The sequence below is a fragment of the Epinephelus fuscoguttatus genome, linkage group LG6, assembly GCF_011397635.1.
Source record: "Epinephelus fuscoguttatus linkage group LG6, E.fuscoguttatus.final_Chr_v1".
Lineage (NCBI taxonomy): Eukaryota > Metazoa > Chordata > Actinopteri > Perciformes > Serranidae > Epinephelus > Epinephelus fuscoguttatus.
Window position 1 is genome coordinate 23,150,193 of NC_064757.1, and position 21,573 is coordinate 23,171,765.

General features: G+C 40.0%; 1 protein-coding gene across 3 annotated transcripts in view; it reads left to right on the forward strand.

Annotated features, from left to right (window-relative positions):
• ap1b1 (adaptor related protein complex 1 subunit beta 1) overlaps positions 1-18,360 on the forward strand; it is a 36,773-nt gene extending 18,413 nt beyond the window's left edge. For all 3 annotated transcript variants that reach the window (XM_049578659.1, XM_049578660.1, XM_049578661.1), the window contains 5 exons: positions 12-141; positions 4,132-4,216; positions 7,301-7,387; positions 7,957-8,111; positions 16,856-18,360. In XM_049578659.1, the coding sequence (XP_049434616.1) occupies positions 12-141; positions 4,132-4,216; positions 7,301-7,387; positions 7,957-8,111; positions 16,856-16,930 (532 nt within the window). In that variant the 3' untranslated portion in view covers positions 16,931-18,360. The remainder of the gene's footprint in view (positions 1-11; positions 142-4,131; positions 4,217-7,300; positions 7,388-7,956; positions 8,112-16,855) is intronic.
• The last annotated feature ends 3,213 nt before the right edge of the window (positions 18,361-21,573 follow it).

The following is a 21,573-nucleotide window of genomic DNA, read 5'->3' on the forward strand; positions in this document are numbered from 1 at the left end:
TTCCTCTATAGCTTTGGTCTCGCTCCGGCTGGTCCCCTCCAGATTCTCACTCCTCTTCCCCCAAACCAGAGTATTGAAGCAGTCCTTCCCCTCAGCACCGTGGGACCTGTTATGAAGATGGAGCCTCTCAACAACCTGCAGGTAACACCTTCACAATAGTCATTCCCCCTGATTTTTATGTGACTGTGCTAGTTTTTGTTTGGTTGAATGATAGTATTGCATCCCTGCCTCTGCTTCCATTTTCCATTAATGACTCAGGACTGAATTTTTGAGCATGACGCTTGTGACAGTAATGTGACACGTCAACCTGACGACTGTCAATTGTCAAGAACAGGCTTGAAGCACAATGTTGTGTATGGCAACTTTTTCCTTTTTCCAACACTGGCCTTATCAGGACACTGACGCCTGGAGTTTGCTGTCCTAACATGGCTTCCTGCTGGGCCCAGGGCCTCAACTATCATGACAGCACTCTGTCAGAAATGTAAACAGATGTCTCTTTTACAAAGTGGGGATGTCATGCTGTTATTCCTCCTCACTATTTTAGATGAAAGGTACAAACACGGAATAGGTTGACATGAGTAACAGAGGCAAATTGACATCAGTGTAAGAACATGACCTGGCAGGATGGGGCAGGTGTGACGTTTTGATGATGGGTTATGTGTGTGACCTACCACCAGGGGATTTTACAAAGCAGTTAGCAGCTAAGTCAAAGAAGAACAGCAACCAATAAGATCCACTAGCTCCTTACCCTCGAGATCGACTGCCATATAATAGGGGCGGTAAATGGTTGTTATTGTCATTGTAATTGTTAGAAAAGGCTGCTTGACACGTATATGTCCCTTTTTAGATGGTGATACTGTTGTCTTACACACCACAACTGTCACTTTTCTTTTGCTTTTAGAACACTTGGTTTGGTTTTGCGAGCGTAACAAAGAGTCTTTGTTGCAGCAGTATTGCATAATCTCAGTGTTAAAAGGGCTAGACTAAGCAGACATGGCTGCATGTAAGGTTTTTGATTATTCAATTTAATCATAACTTTGCACAACCTGTCAAATTCCAAGTTTAAGTTGGCAGAATTTTACCTTCTTCATGATTGATCATTATATATCATAAGTTTACAGAACTAAAACTGAAAATGAACTTAATGGACATTAAGTTTTGTTTTAGAAAATATAACCATTTGTCCTAAGCGATTATTAATGCGTCCTCACTGCCATTCAGCTATACCGTTGAATTCCCCTGTTGTGAATAAAACCGAATTAAAACATGAAACAACCTTCAGAACGGTCGTGATAAGTTGAAAATAAAAAGAGTGGCAGTGGGTGGCTTGTTTTTGATCAGGGTGGTTCTTTTAACTGGGCAAAATTGAGGACGGCTGCTATGTGCAGCTGGAGAGAGAAGATAAGAGTGTCGAGGGGGATGATAGAGGCGGGGGCGGTCATTAGTGGTCACACAACACATGGCTCCTTTGTTTTTCCTGGCCTCAGTAGCCCTGCTAACCTTTCTACTCTGCAGCCTCTGGGCCCAGCTTTGATGGGTATTATTGTCTGTTTTAACATTTTCTCAGATATTTTACTTTGAGAGGTTCTACGTTGTTTTTGTTTTGATGGATGATAATTTCCCAGAATATTATTTTGAGTGCTCTTTTAACTACTGATGTGTGGTACCAGTCATTGAAACCCTTTGATCACCAATCGGCACATTTTAGGGAAATGATTTAGTAACCTTGGGTGCAGGTTTCATGGCCACCCAAGAGTAGTGAAAGCAAAAGTAGTCTTTTAGCAAAAGTAAAGTAGTCTTTTAGCAAAAGACTAAAGCAAAGAATTGAAGTTTGTGAAAGGACTGTCAAGTAAACGTATGATGTGATCGATCAATAAATCAGTCGCTGTCACCTGACAGATGATCTTGTCATGCGCCGAGTTTATTTACTAGATAACATCACTGATAGCTGTCTCGTTAAATGTATGGCTTTTTGCTGTGATACAGCGTCTCTACTCTTTGTTTCTTAGGCTTAATGTTAAATAACAATATTATATAAATATACATAAAAAAGACAGACACAATTTAAGATTAATTTTATTAACAATTAATCCATCAATTTTTTTCTCGATCAATTTGGTCTCAGAATGTCAGGAAGTAGCTAAAACTATCTACTCCAGCCTGAGTTGACGATTTCAGCTTGTTTTAGCTGACCAACTGTCCAAAACCAAAATATATTCCATTTATTATCATGGAGGACTAAGAATTCAGGCACATATTAAAAAATGAGAAGCTGGAACCCAAGAATTTTTAGCTTTTTTGCCGGTATCAAACTTAGCTGAGGTGCTGGAGATGTACAGCTACCAAAAAATGAATGGGGAAGAAAAACATCTGTGCAAAAATATTTATAATGAGCAAGCTTTCAGTCAGAGACCTTCATATGCCTTGTAGAAGGTCTGAAAGCTTGCTCGTTATAAATATTCTTCCTTTTTTTTGTCAATTGTTTTTTCTTTTAAAACCACAAGAATTATTGATCAGTTTATTATTCATCTACTAATCACTTACTTGTTTCAAAGATCATTGCAGATGGGAACTACTAGCCTATATTAGAACAAACAGCGACCTTCAATGCTAAAAAACACAACAGAAAATCACAAAAACTGCAGTTCCTTGAACAGCTACTTGAGACTGGCTCAGGAAGCGAGTTGATTGCTATGGACATCCATGTTAAAATGCCCAACTTTACGGTAGAAATAAACACGTTAACAAACTGGTACCAAAAAAAAAAAAAACAGTTTTGGTCTCTGTAGCTAATTTCCCCATTCATGACAATCACACTCACCCATTTACATTCTATTAAAGCTTAAAGTTACACATTATTATAGGGTGGGCTGCTCTGAGTGACAGGCTGTCTGCTGATAGTGTCTTCCGCTCCTGCTCCTCCACAATGTCTGCCTCTCACCTAAATTTCGCCACCTCCGGTTCCAAAAGACCAAGATGGCGACGGAAGCTACGTCAGTTTTTTAGTCTTTTTACAGTCGATATTGACGACATGTAATGCCTATAAAACTGTGGACAATACAGTGCTGTATTGGAGAGCACAAAAATATCTTTGTGCCAAAGCAAGGCTTTGACAGAGTTTGGGAACCTGTAGTCTGGTAGATTGACACAGTACAGCACATGAGACCTGAAGAAATATGTCAAAAATCATATCATGCACTAGCCTTTATAGTTTGGCTTCTGACTTCATCAGACCTTAGACTTGTACTAATAGAGCTCTTCAACTGTACAAATGGACAGAGTGAAGCTTTGTATAGTTTGTATATGGCTGGCAGTCTTACTGGCAGTCCTGCATTGCACCCAGGAACAAGGCGCCGTAATGAATTATTCACAAGTCATTCTTCTGCTCTCCTCTGGCCAAACTCACTGTCCTTTTCTCAGCACTTTGTTAAGCAGCCTGATCGATATCACCGGCTGCCGCTTCAGGTGCCTCGATTATCCCACATTTGTTGTCGTGTTTCAGCATCTTGTACTTTTGCCACCAGGGTACAAAGTCTGTAAACGGCCCCGAGCTTAGGCTAACACTTTGATGCTTTTTTTTTTTAAATATAGACCTGCTCTCAGGTGCTTTTTTTGTTTTCTCTCACCTGTCAGTCGTGTTTGTGTTTTATCTCTTTATTTTTGGTATTTTATTTTTAACCACCATCTGCTATTCTTATCTCCTCATATTTATAACCTTATGTAAATCACTCTCTGAAGGCTGTTTTTAGAAATAGTTATTTTCGATATATCTAGCTTGTACGTGACGTTTGCTGATATTTTTGGCAAATAAGACCTCATGCTGACTGTATCAGTGGAGTATTCTTTTTCATTATGCATACAGCTTAGTAGGAATATCGTCTGTTTCAGACGAAAGGCAAAAAACGGAATATTCTGTGCATGTAAAAGTAATTGATGTCATCGTAGTATTGCTTGTGTGTTTATGAGAGAGAGGGCTTTAGCCTTCTTTTTCAGTAAACAGCCCACATCCAGCACACACCAGCAATGCCCATCCTTGAAGGGCACTTGAAAAGTAATTACCCATGTACTGCTTCTTGTTTCTCCTCCTGTCGTCCTCCTCTACCCCCTCCTTGGATGTAATCACTCTCGCAGGTGGCTGTTAAGAACAACATTGACGTATTCTACTTCAGCTGCCAGTACCCCATCAGCATGCTGTTTGTGGAGGACGGGAAGATGGGTGAGTGTGTCTAAACTAAACCTCTTCGCTCAAAAGCCTCAAACCCCCACTGACGTCAACGACCTATACGTACGTCAGTCAGTCAACAATTTCACATTAGTGCCACTGTTCCAATCATGTGAAGAAGTGAGTGACGTAGATGTGTGTTTGACTGTACTTGCTCACCTCTCAGTTCTGCACTGTTGCTCCTAGATCATACATCAGTGCAATTTTCAGACCTTTTTTATTTTTTGTGTGTGTTGCTGTTTGATAAAATCTGTGAAAATGTGTTGGCACTTCTACCCACGGTGCCTCCTGCTGTCAGAGGCTGTGAGCTAATGCACTGCAGCCTGAGCTGCAGCAGGAAACTTCGTGTCATGTGTGGAATCAAACTACTCACACACATCTTCGACATTTTTGTGTGTGCGATTACTTTTACCACAAATCCTTTTGTAGTTTTTTTTCACAAACAGTCGTATTTATGTTTTCCCTGCATAGAGGAATTTTTGGCACTCCCAAAAGTGTTTCAGCCAGCAGCAAAAGAAAATCAGCAGCGCCTAATTGAGAATAAAGATAGCAAGTCATATTCTCTCAGAACGTGTTAAATAACAATTTAGAAAACAACTGTTGAACAAGCAGAACATAAACTTGTCTTTGACTTCCAACAAGCAACTCTGCTCACATCCACAGCCACTATATTTTTCACATGTGGCTGGTGCTGGATAAGCCATCTTATGCCAGCCTTACACTTTTTAAGCAATTTCACCATCGCAGACAAATTTCAAATGTCGGAATAACAAGATAAGCGTTTTCCCTCAGGTGCGCACTCCCGTGATCTCGATTGTTTGGTGTAAGATGGTCATGAAACTCAGCCCGAGCTGTCTTAGATAGTCTTTTCATCATCTTGATGTTCTGATAAAATCAAACATATTTAATATTATCGTAAGTTTTTAGTCTTGGTTCATGCAAATACTGAAGTTCACTGACATGAACATTGTCAGCGACCAATAGGTGCTCCTCTGCAGCACCAGAGTTGACTCTGTGGAGGTACAAGAGCGTGAACAAGAGTCTCTTCTCTTGTACTGTAGAAAAGGAGGAGAAACTGGTGGAGTTGTGGAGCCAACAACAGTCTGTTTAAATCACTGTGTACCTGATCCGCCAACAACAGTCTGTTTAAATCACTGTGTACCTGATCCGCCAACCGACACTAATATTAGTGAGAAATAGGGGTGTAACGGTACACAAAAATCACGGTTCGGTACGTACCTCGGTACACAAGTCACAGTTCTGTTTTTTTGGGTACAGTAATGAAAAAAATAGACAACTATTAAATATCTTTTACTTATTGGTAACCTTACTAAAACATACCACCACAGCAGTTAACTCTTTTTACACAATTTTTGAATGAAACAAATATATATATATATATATATATATATATAGGCGCAGCTGGTCAGCTATATATATATATATATATATATATATATATATATATATATACATAATCCTGCTTTTTCACATTGTTTGAATTAAAAGTAGAAATATAAAAGTGAAAAATAAAATCCTGCTGTTTTTTTTAACACATTTTTTGAATGAAAAATATAAATATACATTTCTGCTTTAACAGTTTTACTCAATTAAAATAAAAAGTATAGTGCAGCTGGTCAGCTTTAAAGCCTGCTCAGATTCAGTTTTACTAGGAACTTACTTAGCTTTCCCACTTTGTTAAAGTGCAGTAAACAAAACATGCTTATATCTAAAGTGCAGCTTAAACAATTTTACTCAACTCCAATGGCGTTGGTTATTTCTTTAGCGCGAAGGTCAGGGAAACACTCTTTCTTTTTAAACGGCGACGATATCGTAGTTTGCACCAGATTGTTTTTTCTAGTCGTGCCGGTTAACATTCAAACTCGGGTGGTGTCGCTTTAGATGTGTTAGCATGTTAGACGTGTTTCCAAGTACATACATACAAGTATAAAAATAGAAAAAAAAAAAAGAAACTCCCAATATGAACCAGAATGTTCGGGTGTGTCTTCATGATTCTAATTGCTTTACAAACAAGGATAAAAAATCAGTTGGAAATAAAATAAAATAACTCAAAAGGACATAAAGTCACCTTAAACAAAAGAAGAATTAACAGATTTAATATACACCATCCAATTTTGCCATCCATCCAAAAGGGTGTCCTGTTAAAGTCTAATAATGCAAATACAGCTTATCTCTATGAATTATACAGAAACCAAATTGATAGGATTACTGTCGACATATGACACTTTTTATCTTGTGGTTCTTTAGTTATGTGGTCTTTTTAGACACATAAGGAATTGTTAATGTGTCACATTTCTTAATGACAGTTTGACATAATATTTTTCACCAGGAGCAGGATGGAAAATAATCTTAAAAGGAACCTACTTGCAGTCTATCAGACTTCAGTCTTTCAGATGTATTTTCAAAGTCTCTTCAAAGTGTTATACTGTATGGTAGGCATTAGCTGTATTGTTGTGACTGGACCTCAAAGCTACGCAGTGAAGCTGGCACTTATGGGAGAGAAGACTATCTTGATTTATCATAAAATAAAAGTTATTTGTGGTAGAAATCTTAAAAGTGCTGGATTACAACTGCAGTATATTTTTTGTGTCATCCTGTATCTTGCACCTCTCGCCTAAACCAAACTGAGTATTTCCAGTAGGTGAGAACATGTCTAACACGACTGTCTACTGTCGTGTCTGAAAGAGCAACTGGACCTGATTCCCTGGACATTGACGTTGATAGACATTGACTGCGTTCGCTCTTTTAACCCCACACCCCTTTCTCTCACGTTCACTCCCCTCTCCCTCTTTCAGTGTTGTAATAAAATTATTTCTTTAAACAGTTTTGGGGTCTAATTTGCTCAAGTATAATAGATCTTTTTCTTGTCAAATGGTCAGAAATAACAGGACAATGCACAGATTTCTGTTCTATAAGGTAGTACAGACAGATCATGCTGTTATGGGTAGTTACCCTCCAAAGGTCCATTCTTAGCCAGGTATAACGGTGATACTGTGTCCATTTTACTGTGTGCTCTGTCTTTGGACTCGCGCAGTAATTGTGTCTCTTCGTCCTCAGAGCGGCAGGTGTTCCTCGCCACATGGAAAGACATTCCTAATGACAACGAGTCCCAGTTTCAGATCAAAGACTGCCATCTCAGCTCAGGTGAGGAGGATGGAAAGGGAACAAAGAGTGCCCTGCCCAAAGACATAACACAGTGCAGCCATGTTCTGCTGTCTCTTTATATGTGAAAATAGCTCGGCGGAGCAGTGGCGATCCGGAATGCAGATCCTTACTAATGAAGCAAATTTCATTTGATGGGAACTCATCAGCTGCAGTCCCCTATTTATGTGTGATAATTTAGTTTTGCACAAGCGTGAGAGCAGCTGAACTGGAGAAGAATTCCTAATGACAGCTTAATGGAGATTTTCCCCCGCAGATTAAATTTCTTCCTTATGAACAAAGAGAGGGTTTCACATCCTACTGGGGAGCAGCAGCAAGACAGAGGCTGAGGAGAAAAGTTAATTCCAAATTAGTCACTGTATCTTAGCTGCACAGATAGCCTGGGGTGATGTTTGAGAGGATGATAAAGGGAAAAGAAATTCTGCATCATCTGGTACATTTAATGATTGTTTGATGACTGAATCTGAATACTAAAAATGAGCAATAGCTTGTTCAGATAGTGAAAACGATATAAGTTACCGAGTTAATTTTTCATGACGTTCACTCAACAGATGCAGCCTCCAACAAACTGCAGGGTAGCAACATCTTCACCATAGCCAAGCGTACAGTGGAGGGGCAGGACATGCTGTATCAGTCCATGAAACTCACCAATGGCATCTGGGTGCTGGCTGAGCTGAGGGTGCAGGCGGGAAACCCAAACTACACGGTAAGCACGGTGCCAGTTTTAGCTGAATTCATGAATGTGAGTCACATCACTGTTGTGCTGGTGCTGCTGTTTTAACTATTTACTACCAAAAGAAATAATGATTCAGCTAAATCCATTGGTGCCAAATGTTAGTACCTGAGAACGCTTCTTGGTGAGAACACCGGTTTTAGACAAGAGGCAGAAGTGCCACAAAAGCACCCCAGAGCCTGGAAGCCAGCCGGTCTGTCGGTCACTCCATCACCTGTTCCATCAGCTACTCCGTCAGCTTCTCAGCCAGGAAAAACTGGTGCAGTGTCTGGTCTATTTTCTTTTGTATAATACTGTTGTAATAGCCTAATATTATTGCTAGATGAGCAGACAGACAGACAGACAGAGAGAGAAGATTAGCTCAATGTGTGATTAGAAAATAGCAGAGGAGCAATATTTTTTTTAAGTCTACGACGTCACCTCTCTAGCTTTTTCAAAAATTAAATTTGGCTTGAGGCATTAAGTTACTTTGGGTTGTCTGTCTGTCTGTCCCATTCTCATAAATGGAACATCTTAATGCTTTGATGGGAATTTTCTCAAATTTGGCACAAACGTCCACTTGGACTCAAGTGATTTGAATTTAGTGGTTGAAGGTCAAGGTCACTGTGACCCAACAAAACACACTTTTGGCCATAACTTCAGAATTCATACACTAATTATGACAAAATTTAACACAAGTGTCTAACAGGATAAAATGTTGACGTGGTGGCAATTTATACCCCAAAGGTCAACTTAACTGTGACATCATAATGTTCTGGCTAAACACTATTCTGACCATTATTCATCACCATAACTCAGGAACAGAAGGGGGGACTTTTGGTCAGATACTGACTTGGTGACACTAATCTTGGGTGCTCACCTTGAGCTGATTGTGTAGATCTTCTGTGCTGCCGGAGGGAAGATGTGTGCGAAGCATCCATGTTTTCATAGACATGGATGTGAACTTAAACTGCACCTTGATTGGTTGCAGAGGCAAACAACTGCAAAGTGGTGAGTTTAGTTGTTTCTACAGAGAAAGTAAAGTACTGGAAAAAGGTACTGTTGAGTACTGATACTGGAACCGGAAGGTACTGGTTCAAATGTGAACACTACCAAACCCTACTACAGTATGTTGTGCCAACTACTGTAATAGATGTCAGGATTAAGGGGAGTTAAGATTGAGCATTGAGCATGCCATCAATACAGTTATAAATTGAAAGTGTCTGTTCTGTACAGCAGCAGCAGAGTTGCAGCACAGAGCTCTGCCAGAATCAAGCTGGTGTTAACTGTGCATTTTAACAGGAGCAAAGCACGATTCAATAGGGGAACAGACTTTGACACAACACCGGGACCTTATACGCAAGGCAACATTTATGGACCCATGCTACCATGGTTACAACAACTTAAATGTTAAGGAGACCAGATGGATGATAGAGAAGGAAGCGGTCACCCTCGTGCAGAGAGTGCACCCCCTGATAGAGCACGTTTATAGAAAAGAAAAGCAGGCACTGCCATAGCCGCACCAACTGTTTCGGTCTTGTTCAAAGTAAAGGGGAAGATCTAAAGGTCTAAAGTCAAGACCTTGATGTCTGGTGTAATAGCAAACACCGGTGTCATCACGACATCTATATTAGCATGTTATTACTGACAACATTATACCTGCCAGATGTTGAAGACTCAGACTTCTTTTGACATGTAAGTTTTGTAAGTTTTTGATTTTTAAGAAGAGGTTGATACACGGCCGCAAGTACATCTTTACATCAGCTCAGTGTTACAGGAGGAGACAATACTGTGATGTATCACGTGGTGCAGGAAATAAAAACAACAGTTAAATAAATTAAAATAACAAGAGGTTTTATCTATGCTTGAAATCGAATCGATTTTAATACAGGTCCAAAAAAAAGGATCCATTTTCCAAACTACCTTTTAATCCACTGAGCACAGACTGATGCCGTCTCTACCACTGCATTAACCCAAATTTTCATATCCGGAGCCTAAGCTATTTTTGGAGCAGGATTCAATGTTAATGGGTTGGGGTTTTTTTCACTTGTCCAGTCAGGCAGGTAGGTCAGAAATCTATTTGCTCAAGGTCCAGTTTTACTTGCTCCTATGCAGATTATTGCATTTAATAGTGGTTAAGAATAATTAACAACTAATGTCACCCAACTAAACTCCTGTATCCAGGATAACTGAAATACTTGCTTGCACTTCAGCTCGTAATGTTGCATGTGCAACTAGCCCAATCTGCTGTTTTACTTGCCCAGGGCAATCCATATTGTTGAGCCCTGTGGAGGCTGTAATGATATCCTCGATACTGGAGATCTATCCCAAAATAAACATAAATTGCAAAGGGATTACTGGATGAAATCGCTGTGCTTCCATAACTTCGATCCAGATTGGCCTCATTAACACACATTCATACATACAGTGTAAGAAACTTCCATTCTGCACGTCAGCACAAATTACAGCCTGACTTGTTGAATTAAGTCAGTGTGATGAAGTTAACAAAACGCTGTCATCACTGCACGTCATGGATAGAGACAAATGACACGGCAGAGACATGACAGAGATTGATGTGCAGTAATGAGTGCTGAGCGTGCCGAAGCGAGGAGGCTGGGTGGTTGTGCACTGATTGGAGTGCAGCGCTCGTATTCATGACTCAACGCTGTGTGTGTGCGCATTTGTGTTTTACACTGTGTTGTTGCATGTCTCTGCTTTGTCAGCGTGCTACGGTCTCCACCCGTGATGGATTGTGTTTGGCTTAGAAATTCTGCATGACTAAGTCCAGAACGATGACCTTGCTGTGACTCTCCTCCCCGCTCATCACTCAGTCTGCTTTCTGTTCATGTTTTTATTTATGAGGTGGCGTTAACTGTCTTTTTGGGCTCCAGTCTAGACTAGTCAATTTGTCAGTCACCCAGCTCTCGCTCATTAAATCGTCAGAATTTTAAATCAGTTCACCTTCTCATTTTAACACTTCATCTTGTGACCTGACATCAGATAGGAAATTAAGAAAAACACTACTTCAGGAGTATTTCCATGAGATAAAGTATGAGATTAATTGACGAAAGTGAAAACTATTTTATCATAATGACTATTTGTAGATGATTTCTTTTTTTCTGCTGGTGGCAGTGACCATTTTTCATTTTCTCGCTCTTGATTTGTTGCTTTTTTATTTCCCCTGTGCGTCCATTTGTGACGTAACCTCATTAATTCAGGGAGCTTTTTTTTATCCTTCACTTTCAGCTCTCTGTCCTGCGCTCCTTCTGTCTGTTGATTTCATGTTAATTTTTAAGTTCAAATGGTTCCTCAGTGGGGCTGGAAAGGCTCGCCAACTTTTTGGAGATGGATCATAAATTGTTTAGTGAAGAGAAAGAAGACTAGACTTTCAAGTTAACTGTGCTGCATGTACAGTGTGTAGTCTGAAGCTCTTCTCTCTGAGCTTTCTCTTTCTCTCTGGCTGCTGCATGGTCCCTGCGCTCTCTTGGCACGCACATTAAAGCCAAGCTGCTAAAGCCTTTTGTCGGCAGCTATTTTTAGACCTGAGGAAGTAAAGCCCTGCCACTGCGTTTTTTTTTTGTTGGTTTTTTTTTTGTGGATTTTGTTGTGCTTCTGAAGATGAGACATAAGAACAATTATATTTTATTGCCACGAGTGGAGACGTACAATAGCTTGTTTGATTTCTGCCGCTGCTTACCCATGCTGACTGGCTTCAGCTCTCCCATGATGCCACACTACTTATATCAGAGTATTATTGCCTCATACTGATTCTGGCTGCGTTTTTTTCCATGTGATGAATTTAAGACCAAACATTCATCCTCTTTTGGCTCTGTTTTTGGTCTCTACTAACCCAAAAGGGAAATTTCTGAATATTTAGCTCCTCAATGCACCACTTTGTTTACCAGCTAGTCGCTAACTGTGTCTGTCTGCTGTTTGGTGCTGAGCAAGAAGCTACCTACTGCAAGTGAAAACACATTTATGTGAGCAATTGGAGTGAACCAAAACAGTAAAGTTATAGGCTGGATGGCTAAACAGTGAGCCGAAACTCACCTTAAACACCATAAACTCACCATCACTGCAAGTGACATTTTTCATAGTCACTTTGGATGTTTTGGTCCAGATGGTTCTTAGGACCCCCTGAGAGGAACTGCCCATCGGGGAGTTCCCCCGAGCCCTACATACCTTCAGGGGCTTTTTTCTGCATGCATTCACATCACCAATAGGAACGCTGAAGAGACATAAGCCAACTGGCAGTTGTTACAGCAGTACACTTCCGCGTTGGCGTGTTTTTTTCCCGGTAGGAGCTGTTTGTGTTTTTTGTTGTCTGTTGTTTTTTCATGGCTGACAGGTTTTTAAAAAAGACAGTTACTGGTGCTGCATTGGCTCTTCGACCAATCAATGTCCACCTACATTGGACCAGTCAGTCTGGACTCTTGTGCTGGGAGAGTATATACTCTGAAATAAGAGTGTTCAAAGAACTACGGTAGCTCTTAGTTCTTGCTGTGCGGACACAATAAAAGTGGAGTTCTCAGATTTGTGGTCTTCAAACTATGAAAAAGTTCCTTCGCTCAAGATAGGAAAAATGGGAAGAGAAAGAGAGGGGACTCTGCCAGGTGAGCGACCGGGCGCCCCTCACATTGTCACTTCCTGCCGCGTCACAGAAATATCGAGTACAGCAGCTGTCAGTTTCTAAATTGTCAGCAGCTCTCAAATTCCCCTTGACTGCCTTCCATCAGAGCTCATGTATACTTTATAGTTTTTATAGTGGAGAATTGGGCCAGCGCTTATCTTTTTGACATGAAGCATGGTGTCCTCATCTGCCACCTTCTGTCCCCATGGCAACTACGCGGCCAGTGATGCTGGCTGATTTTCTCTTTCCACCTCTTGAGCCGGTAATTCTGAGGGTTTTGGTAAAAATGAGCTTCAACACAGAAACGGACACCAAAGTGCTGCCGCACACACAAATATATCTGCTGTCCCTCTACACAAGCAGGTAGTGCTACTATTTATAGGTTAAAACCTGAAACATGTTTACCTTCCTTCAGATATTCTGCAACACCATTACACCATGGTATTTCTCCCTTTAATATCTCAGAATTAGACCTCTGTGCGTAGTGTTACAAATCAATAAAAGGGGCCGCTGTGTGTTATTATTAGATTGTAAATGATTTTTGCAACAATATGATGAAGTATGTTTATTTATCAGGTATTAAATAACTGGATTAACAGGAAACAGACACACCTGTCTGGTTATTTCATCCATAGAAAAAGTTTCTTCATTGATTTGAGTGAAAATGTAATATATCACAATATACAGTGTGTCAGTATTAAATTAAATACTCAACGCAGAGGATTTTACACACCCCCATACACATATAGTTAACATGCTAAAGGATCAATGCGATGATGCATGACGACGTTTAAACCATTTGACTTAATTCTAGCTTGATAAACAACTGCTGCCCAGTCAACAAGGTTGTGTATCAGATGTGAGAATTAGGATACTTTATCAAACCATGATCAGGCATTGACTGGTCACCTTTCTTTGCTTTGCTCTGTGCAGTGCTGCATTGCTGCATCAGAGAGCTCCAGGTCATCTTTCATGCAGGTTTTACAAAGACAGCCTGCAGTTTTTTCAAGCTGGGTCATTGCTGGCGTGCCAGCCATGTATCCGTCTATCATTTGAGAATTCTGGTTGAAAACAATACCACAATATATCTGTCAAATTATTAGAAACATGGAGTTATGTAAACACCTTGATACTTGAAGGTCACTGCCTTGAGATGATGAAACAAAGCTGGATTGAAAATAAGAATTACATCACTCAATCCATACCACATGCACACATGTGGCCTCTGTGTCTCCCTGCTTTTTTGGTCTGCCATTACACCGCCTGTGCACCACTATTATAATACTAATAATATTTTAGCAGAAAGACGTAAGCATAAACCCATGAATGCCGTAGTTTCTAGATCTCTTAATAGCAGGTTCCACACAGTGGCGAGAGCATCCGCATTTCCTCACATCTTACCCCATGCTGACAGGAGAGCGGCTGCCTAAATGTTGCCAGCAGCAGCAGCAGCATGCATTAGTAAAGAGCCCAGAGTGTGCAGAGGCAACACTTAAGGAGCTGTGCAGTAGTACTGCTTTATTCCTCTGCAGCTCTGTAGTATCCACCACACAAGAAAATCACCTTTGGTACATCTTAGTATCCACTGAGGTCGAGGAGGGGTCTGCTGTGAAGTTCTTGTCAGTTGCTTACCAAATATCTGGGTAATAAACTGATCAGTGTTATTGATGGTGGAGTTTCAGATTTAGACACTGTGCTTTAAAAAATTAGATCCAATTTTCAGAGCTACAGGAAGAAACTTTGAAGGCTTAAAAAAAATGACCTTCATACAGACCTTTTTTCTTCGCATTGCCTCAAATTGTCATGAGGTGCTGAGGAGGAATTACTGAATATAATAAGTTGGCAGAAATCACAAGTTAAAAAAAAATTGTGCCAAATGAACTCCAAAGACACAATTAACACAGTCAGAGAAATAGGGGGCATTTAGGCTTTGATCATGTCATTGCAACATCTCTGGTTTGAGTCCAGCTGGACACCTTTGTTGCATGTCATTTTTCATCTCTCTCTCTTGCTGTTAGAGCTCCACTGTCTGCTGTCTAATAAGGGACATGTCGTGCCCAAAAACACTTCAGTAAAATCAAGTAAATAGAAGATAAGTCACTCAAAATGAAACAAAGACTTTTAAAACTCATTAGTATTCTTGGGTTTAGTTTTCTCTTCCTGCAATGTTTATATTAGTCACTCAAAACCAGTCGTAGATGTTCAGCACTTTCTGTCTTCAGCAGACTTACGCTGTAACCCCCCCGCAACTATTTTCCAGTGGAACAAATGTGATTCCAAAAAATGACAGTGATGAAAGCTGAAAGAAACAGCGCTGTAAGAGGCTGAGCTGTGTGCGTGTGTGTGCGTGTGTGTGTGTCAGGGCAAGACAAATGCTCCTTGTTGTCTTGACGTATCCCACGTCACAGAGACATGTGGGCTCCAAAGGGCTCCATTTGTCAGAGGCGAAAGCACAGCTGGTTTTAATTGTGCGGCGATTAATTAGTGAAACTTTTTGAAATATTCAAAATTGCCATCTTTTGTATTTATTAATAACTGACGTCATGACAGTGCCGGATACAATTATTCCAAAGCTGCGGCTGTCTTGTGTTTCTGAATCAGAGGAAATAACATCTGCAGTGTGATTGCTGATGGGAAAAAAAAAACCTCATTTTGTGAGACAGTATCAAATCTTAAACCTGCTCCCAGCTGAGAAGAACATCAAAGAGTGGAGAGGCTGCCTCTGTTTCCTCTAGTGTGTTTATGTGTCTATATTTCTGTCTGTATGTTGGTCTGTGTCTGATGAGACTAAATTAAGAGGTTTCAATCCAAAGATTTTTTTTTTCTCATCTGAACATAATGAATTTTGTCTCCTGGAAAAAAGACCAAGAGATTTCACCTTGTTGCTCTAGCTTATACCCAAAAGCACATAAAGAAATATTATCAGCTCTTGTGTTGGAAGTTTGCCTGATGAAAAGGTGAAATATTCCATCATTCATTTTTTGTGGGAGCCTGCTAACTACGTCTGTTTTGTCTCCTCTGTTTGAAGTGGTGCCATTTCAAAAATGGAGTCGCATTTCTCTTAGGGTGTTCTCATATTACATACAATTGATTCATACTGTGCTCGAGTCCGATTAACCCCATCCCCCTGTTCCACTCCCCTGCTGCCTGCCTTTCACATTAGTAATATTGTTCCGTACAGGATTAGACTTGCATCATCAGATACATTTGTCACTACACTGTAGAAAAAAAGCACCTGTCGCAGTATCCCCAGGCCATATAATAGAGTCAACCTTTGCATCATGTCAACTATTGTTTATGTTTTGGTGATATACAACCCTCTTGCCTGCCTTCCTACTGTATTGCCCATGGTCATGCAGTTAAGAGGATGAGATTGGCAGATTTCGAAGGTGACTAGCGGCGCTAAGAAATGCCTTTGCCACCACACTGACCAGCTTCCACTGGCGTTAGGTGACAGTGCACCTCTGTGTTGTGAAACAGTTGGTTTTCACACCTGATTCAAACCATACCCAAGTTCAAATAAACTGTACTGGGTACCATGTATGCAAGTGGACCCGAGGGCATTGATGTACGAACTGTGCTTAAGTACAGTACACAGTGTTCACACTAATCGGACAAACTCACTTTGTGGTTAAGTGTGCACGGATCTGGGTCCCTGATGTAAATGGTAAGTGGACTGCACATACATAGTGCTTTTCTCTCAAAGTGCTTTTATACAGGTTATGTCATTCACACGCAGTCACACAACGGTGGCCAAGGCAACCCAGTAACCATTCATATGCACTCACACACTGATCGAACAGACATCGGGAGCAGTTAGGGGTTCATTATCTTGCCCAAGGCTACTTCGTCATTCGGACTGAAGGTTAGGGATCAAATCACTGATCTCCTAATTAGTGGATGACCTGCTCTACCTCTGAGCCACAGTTGCTTAGATGTGACAGCCTCCTTCATTTTGTAATATGTACGTGAATGCACAGGTCGATAGAGTTGCTTCTCCTGTTGTTAAAGGTATATATGACTTCTTGCAGATGTTAAATCATACTGTATATCCCACCTTACGTTTTTACAGTCCAATCACGTTCCATCCTGCTCTTCTCTTCCTCAGATCTCTCTGAAGTGCAGAGCTCCGGAGGTTTCCCAGTGTGTTTTCCAGAACTACGAGATGGTGCTGAAGAACTGAAAACTGAAAACCACCCCGCTGCCCTCGCAGACTCCCGGCACCTCCTACTGCTCTTCCTCACCTGACCCATGGACCATATTACAAGCTCACGCGGTGTGGGAGCCACTTCCTGTTGTGTTGGCACTCTGTATGTCAACCCAGCTGTTAAATTAGGATGGTTAATGATTTTTTTTGACCCATTGTGTTTCTTACTTTAAGACTGCAGAAAATTCTGGTTGACTGTCTTGGCTAGCCTCATCGTGTCCCCTCCTATGTGTATTCGCTATATACCAGTTTCAGGACGTTATCTCATGATACATGTTCTGAATGAACACTTTCACATTGAGCTGGTCCTCCACTCAGTGATGACCTGTATTCTTTTGGGGACAGACGGCTGTATTCCCATGACGATTTTCTCTGCATGAGGCTCTTTAATCATTATCTAGCCCCACTTCTCTGCAAATTGGAGTCTATTTTTAGCGTCTGCAATCAGCAGGTGAATCAACACTGTCTGCATATTTATTTAGGGTACATTCAATTAACATAAGGCTAAAAAAGGCTTGTAACTGTCCTTACCCCTGCCCCTGTGTGAAGTGGCTGCCTGGGCCTTAGATGAGACACATAAGATACTTACAAACTACATTATTGTTGTCTTTGTCATTTTGTAGTTTTCTTTAGCGTCTGTGGTTAGCAGTGGGGTTGGATCCTCCGCTGTTCCTGAAAGCAGAATGTGTGCTGTGTGCATGGATGCTGTTTGTTGATGTGCATTTCTTTAGTTTTTTTTCCCATCAATATCTGGACATTTTATAGGCTGGCAGCAGTCGTCCACTGCCTGCTCTCTTACTTAGTCATTCCATGGTTTGATTTGTGTTTGTAGTCTTGTTAGTGTTCATGTGACAAACTGGGAGAGAGCCTCAGGTGTGGAGGATTTTGTATTTGCTGCTTCTTCCCCCCCTTGCGCTGGCAACAGCCACTCAGGCTCTCTCTGCCACTTTGCTCTGTCTGTATCCTCAGCGCAGCCTCTCGGGCAACCACGGCCACCTGAGATGAAGGCTCAGGTGAGATAACTCTAAATGTGTGATGCCGTGACTCATAACACTTGTGAGTAATAAGTGTACATGTAGGTAGCACATTGTCTACATCCAGTGTCCCTGTTTTACCTGCAAACTCGACCAGATTAATTGGATTCTTATTTCCGAGTCATTACACTGAAGCCCTTTTTATCGGCTCTGTAGGATGTATGCGCCCACGCTAACACCTTGTACAGATTACAGCAGAGGTGGCTGTGTATTCCAGAGCGTGTCTTTGTGTGTGGTGATGGCTGATTCATATGAAATGCTTTAAAACAAAAAAAAAAATCAAATGTTTAATCAGATGTTTTTGATCAACATGATTTTGTTCATTGTGTGTACATCAAAAGAACAATTAAAACTCTTGGTAAATTCACATAATCGGTCTTTTCTTCAGTGTTCAGCTGTAATGAGAGATTAAAATGCACAACAAGGACATTTAATGTTGCTGCGCAGTATGCCAATGCCAAAGTCCCAGTGTCACAGGATGCAAAACGTTATCTCAGTTTTATTTGCTTGGTAAAGTCCACATTCCCAAAGTCCCTGGAAGCAGGCGTGCATTGTTTTCACACACCACACTTTATAATCATTGGTGACCTTTGAGGCGTTTACGTCTCCTCTCATGGGCTGCTCAGCCTCTGCTCCTGCGCTACAGACTTGGCAGCCCTCGCAGCTTTGCATACAAAGTCTCCCCGTGTTGTTCAACCTTGAGCCGTGTGTGAAATCTGAGGTTTATCCACAGCACAGCGCGGAGCAGCTCCTTCGAAGCGGTGACAGGGTTTTTTAAGTCCGAGCTGTTCTGGAAAGCTTAACCAGGATTTCCACTGCAAACGCCTCTCATCTCAGATCTGCTCCTCTGTGGATGTTGAAGGTCGGCGCTGTTCAAAGACGCACACTTGCTGACCAGAGACAAGTCAGCAGTCCAAAGCTGTGACAAGAGTCTCTTCTCTTGATGAATGATCAATAATATCAATATCAATGTGATGAATGCACTCCATCAGGGGGCGCCACTGCACTGGATTGGTATTACATTGGTAAAGGCTGAGTCCCTAAAAAGAAACGATTATTGATTTGCAAACTACTGAAACTTAACATCAAGAAAGTCATCATTGTGTTTTATTCAGTCATGTAGAGGTTATTTCTCAACACTGGGGGCCAAATACTGATTGTATTCATTTATTTGTCCTAAAATGAATCAATTTTGCACTAACACTTTGCGGCCCTTATTTATCATTATGATTATTGCAGTATTTAAATATGTAATCGTTTATAACCAGTTGTGGAAGAAGTATTCAGATATTCTGCTTGCGTAGAAATAGCAGCACCTCAGGGTGAAATTACTCCACTATGAGTAAGTCTCACATTCAAAATTACTTGGAAGTATTTGTTGCAAAATCTATGTAAAGTACTCATTAGGCAGCAAAATGATCTGTCAGTGTTATATTTTTGCAGTATCATTACTAAGTGTGCATTATTGTGTGCAGCATTTTACATTGTAGCTGATCAAAATTAAGTAAATATGAAATACATTTTAAACTGCTGGACAGTAATCTATAACAAATAATCTACAATGCCCTGTACTTTATGAACTGAGCATACATTTTGTATTTTAATTTTCAAAATAACCCATAAACATAGCTGTCACATAAATTTAGTGACCAACAGTGATTAGGAAAGCACAGTTGTCATGATATAAAACATAAAACCTGTCTTCATAGAAAATATAATTGAAACACATAAGTAAACACTTTAAAAAGTCCTAATATCCGCTTACAACTAGTGAGTTATAAACCATTTATTAAGTGTTAATATAGTGCATATTGGTGCTTTTATGGTATTATACTAAACTTAATCTACACTTTAAAAATGATTCATGGGCTTAGTGGATAGCTCATAAAATAAATCAGTTTTTTTAGCATAACAAAATTATGTTTGCTACATTAACATGTTGTAGTCATTGACAACTTATTTTTAAGAAGTTGGTCAAAATCGAAACATTTTTGACATTTTTTGAGTTAGATGGAATTAAGATAAATAAGCTAGAATATCCTAAATAAGATAATTTGACCACTAAATGTCGCCACAACTTTTGGGTGAAAATTAAGTTGGTTTAACCTAATTAAGCTTTTTTTAGGTCAAAGCAAATCATGCTGGTTGTAATAAACTGATAGAGTTTGTCAGATTATAAAAGACTCATAGGATTGACTCAGTGTCAGAGTTGGAAGTACTTACAAATGCAAACTGTTACCTTAATTTTTAACTTAATTTACTTAATTTAAGTTTTTTTTTTTAAAGTTGAACCAGTGAATCATTTTGTTAAAAGATTAAACTTACTGAGTCTAAAAACAAAACAAAAAAAACTGGAACCAGCCTTCAGATATCCGCCATGTGTTAATATTTCAGCTCCCTCCAGGCTGTTAAACCTCAAACTGTTCCTGTGTTCCCGAGGACATGACCTCAGTGTTCTTATTGTTATCCATGACCCTGAGTGTGATACTTTTTTTTTTTTTTACTTCTGAGGGTTGAATATTTTTTTCAGCTACATATAATCTACATAACTAATGTGTGACGGAACAAACATAGGAACTGAGTGATTTTATTGAACTTTAAATTCATCACATGCACATATCTGAGAGTAAACTCATTAATTCATGTCATACTTAAGCATGGTGTGAAAATAGAAGAAATCAATTACATTTTCTAGCTGTGACACATTTAGGATGATGTGGCTTTTCATGCCACACTGATGCAAACAGGCCTACTTAAAGCTGATTTGTGTAGACTACGTGTTTATCCAGGCCTACTTAAGTTTCAATGAGTCACCCTTTACAAAGGGCTTACAAGTTAAACCAACTGTTCCATTAATAATTAATGTGTCGTTTACAGATGCTTTACAAATTGCTTCTAAGCCATCAATAAGAACAACTTATGGTCTGCTATAGGTTGTGAAACATTTCTTTAGCTACTGTTTATGATCCTGCAGGAAACTTTGTGTTTTAGTCCTTTAATTCATCAGGATGGGGAGGGTCCAGTGCACAGTTTGATTTCTTGAAGAGCTGTGGAGAATCTGGTCCAAAATCTGTTCATAACTTATTAAACATTTGCAAACTTGATACATTGTAGCAAAGTTATTAATGGATTAGCAACATTAGCATTATTATTAAAAATCACAAGGAATAACATCCAGGTCTGGATTAATTCTATGTTGGAGCACGGGGCAAAAAATAAGTTCTGGGCCCCTTTTTGCCACCAGCCTTCTTCTGGTCCCCACAATCCACTGACTGTAGACTCTAAAATCAAATACTGTTCATACAGTTGAATACTGCCTTTCCTTACGTTTGATTTGTGATAACACCAGCACCATTAAACTTTTTGGATGTGTAAAACTGGGTTGGTGATGACCTCAAATGATGTGTCCATTCCTCAATTACCCTGTAAGTTATTCATATTCCTTTAGTCTGTAAGGGTCCTCGGATAAAAAAAAAATCAAAAGGGTTTTTCACAGAATTAATCTACTTTTTAACTTTTTAAACAAGTTATATTCACACTGGCTTAAATAAACAATTTGACAGTATTTCCTGATCTTTGCTGAGC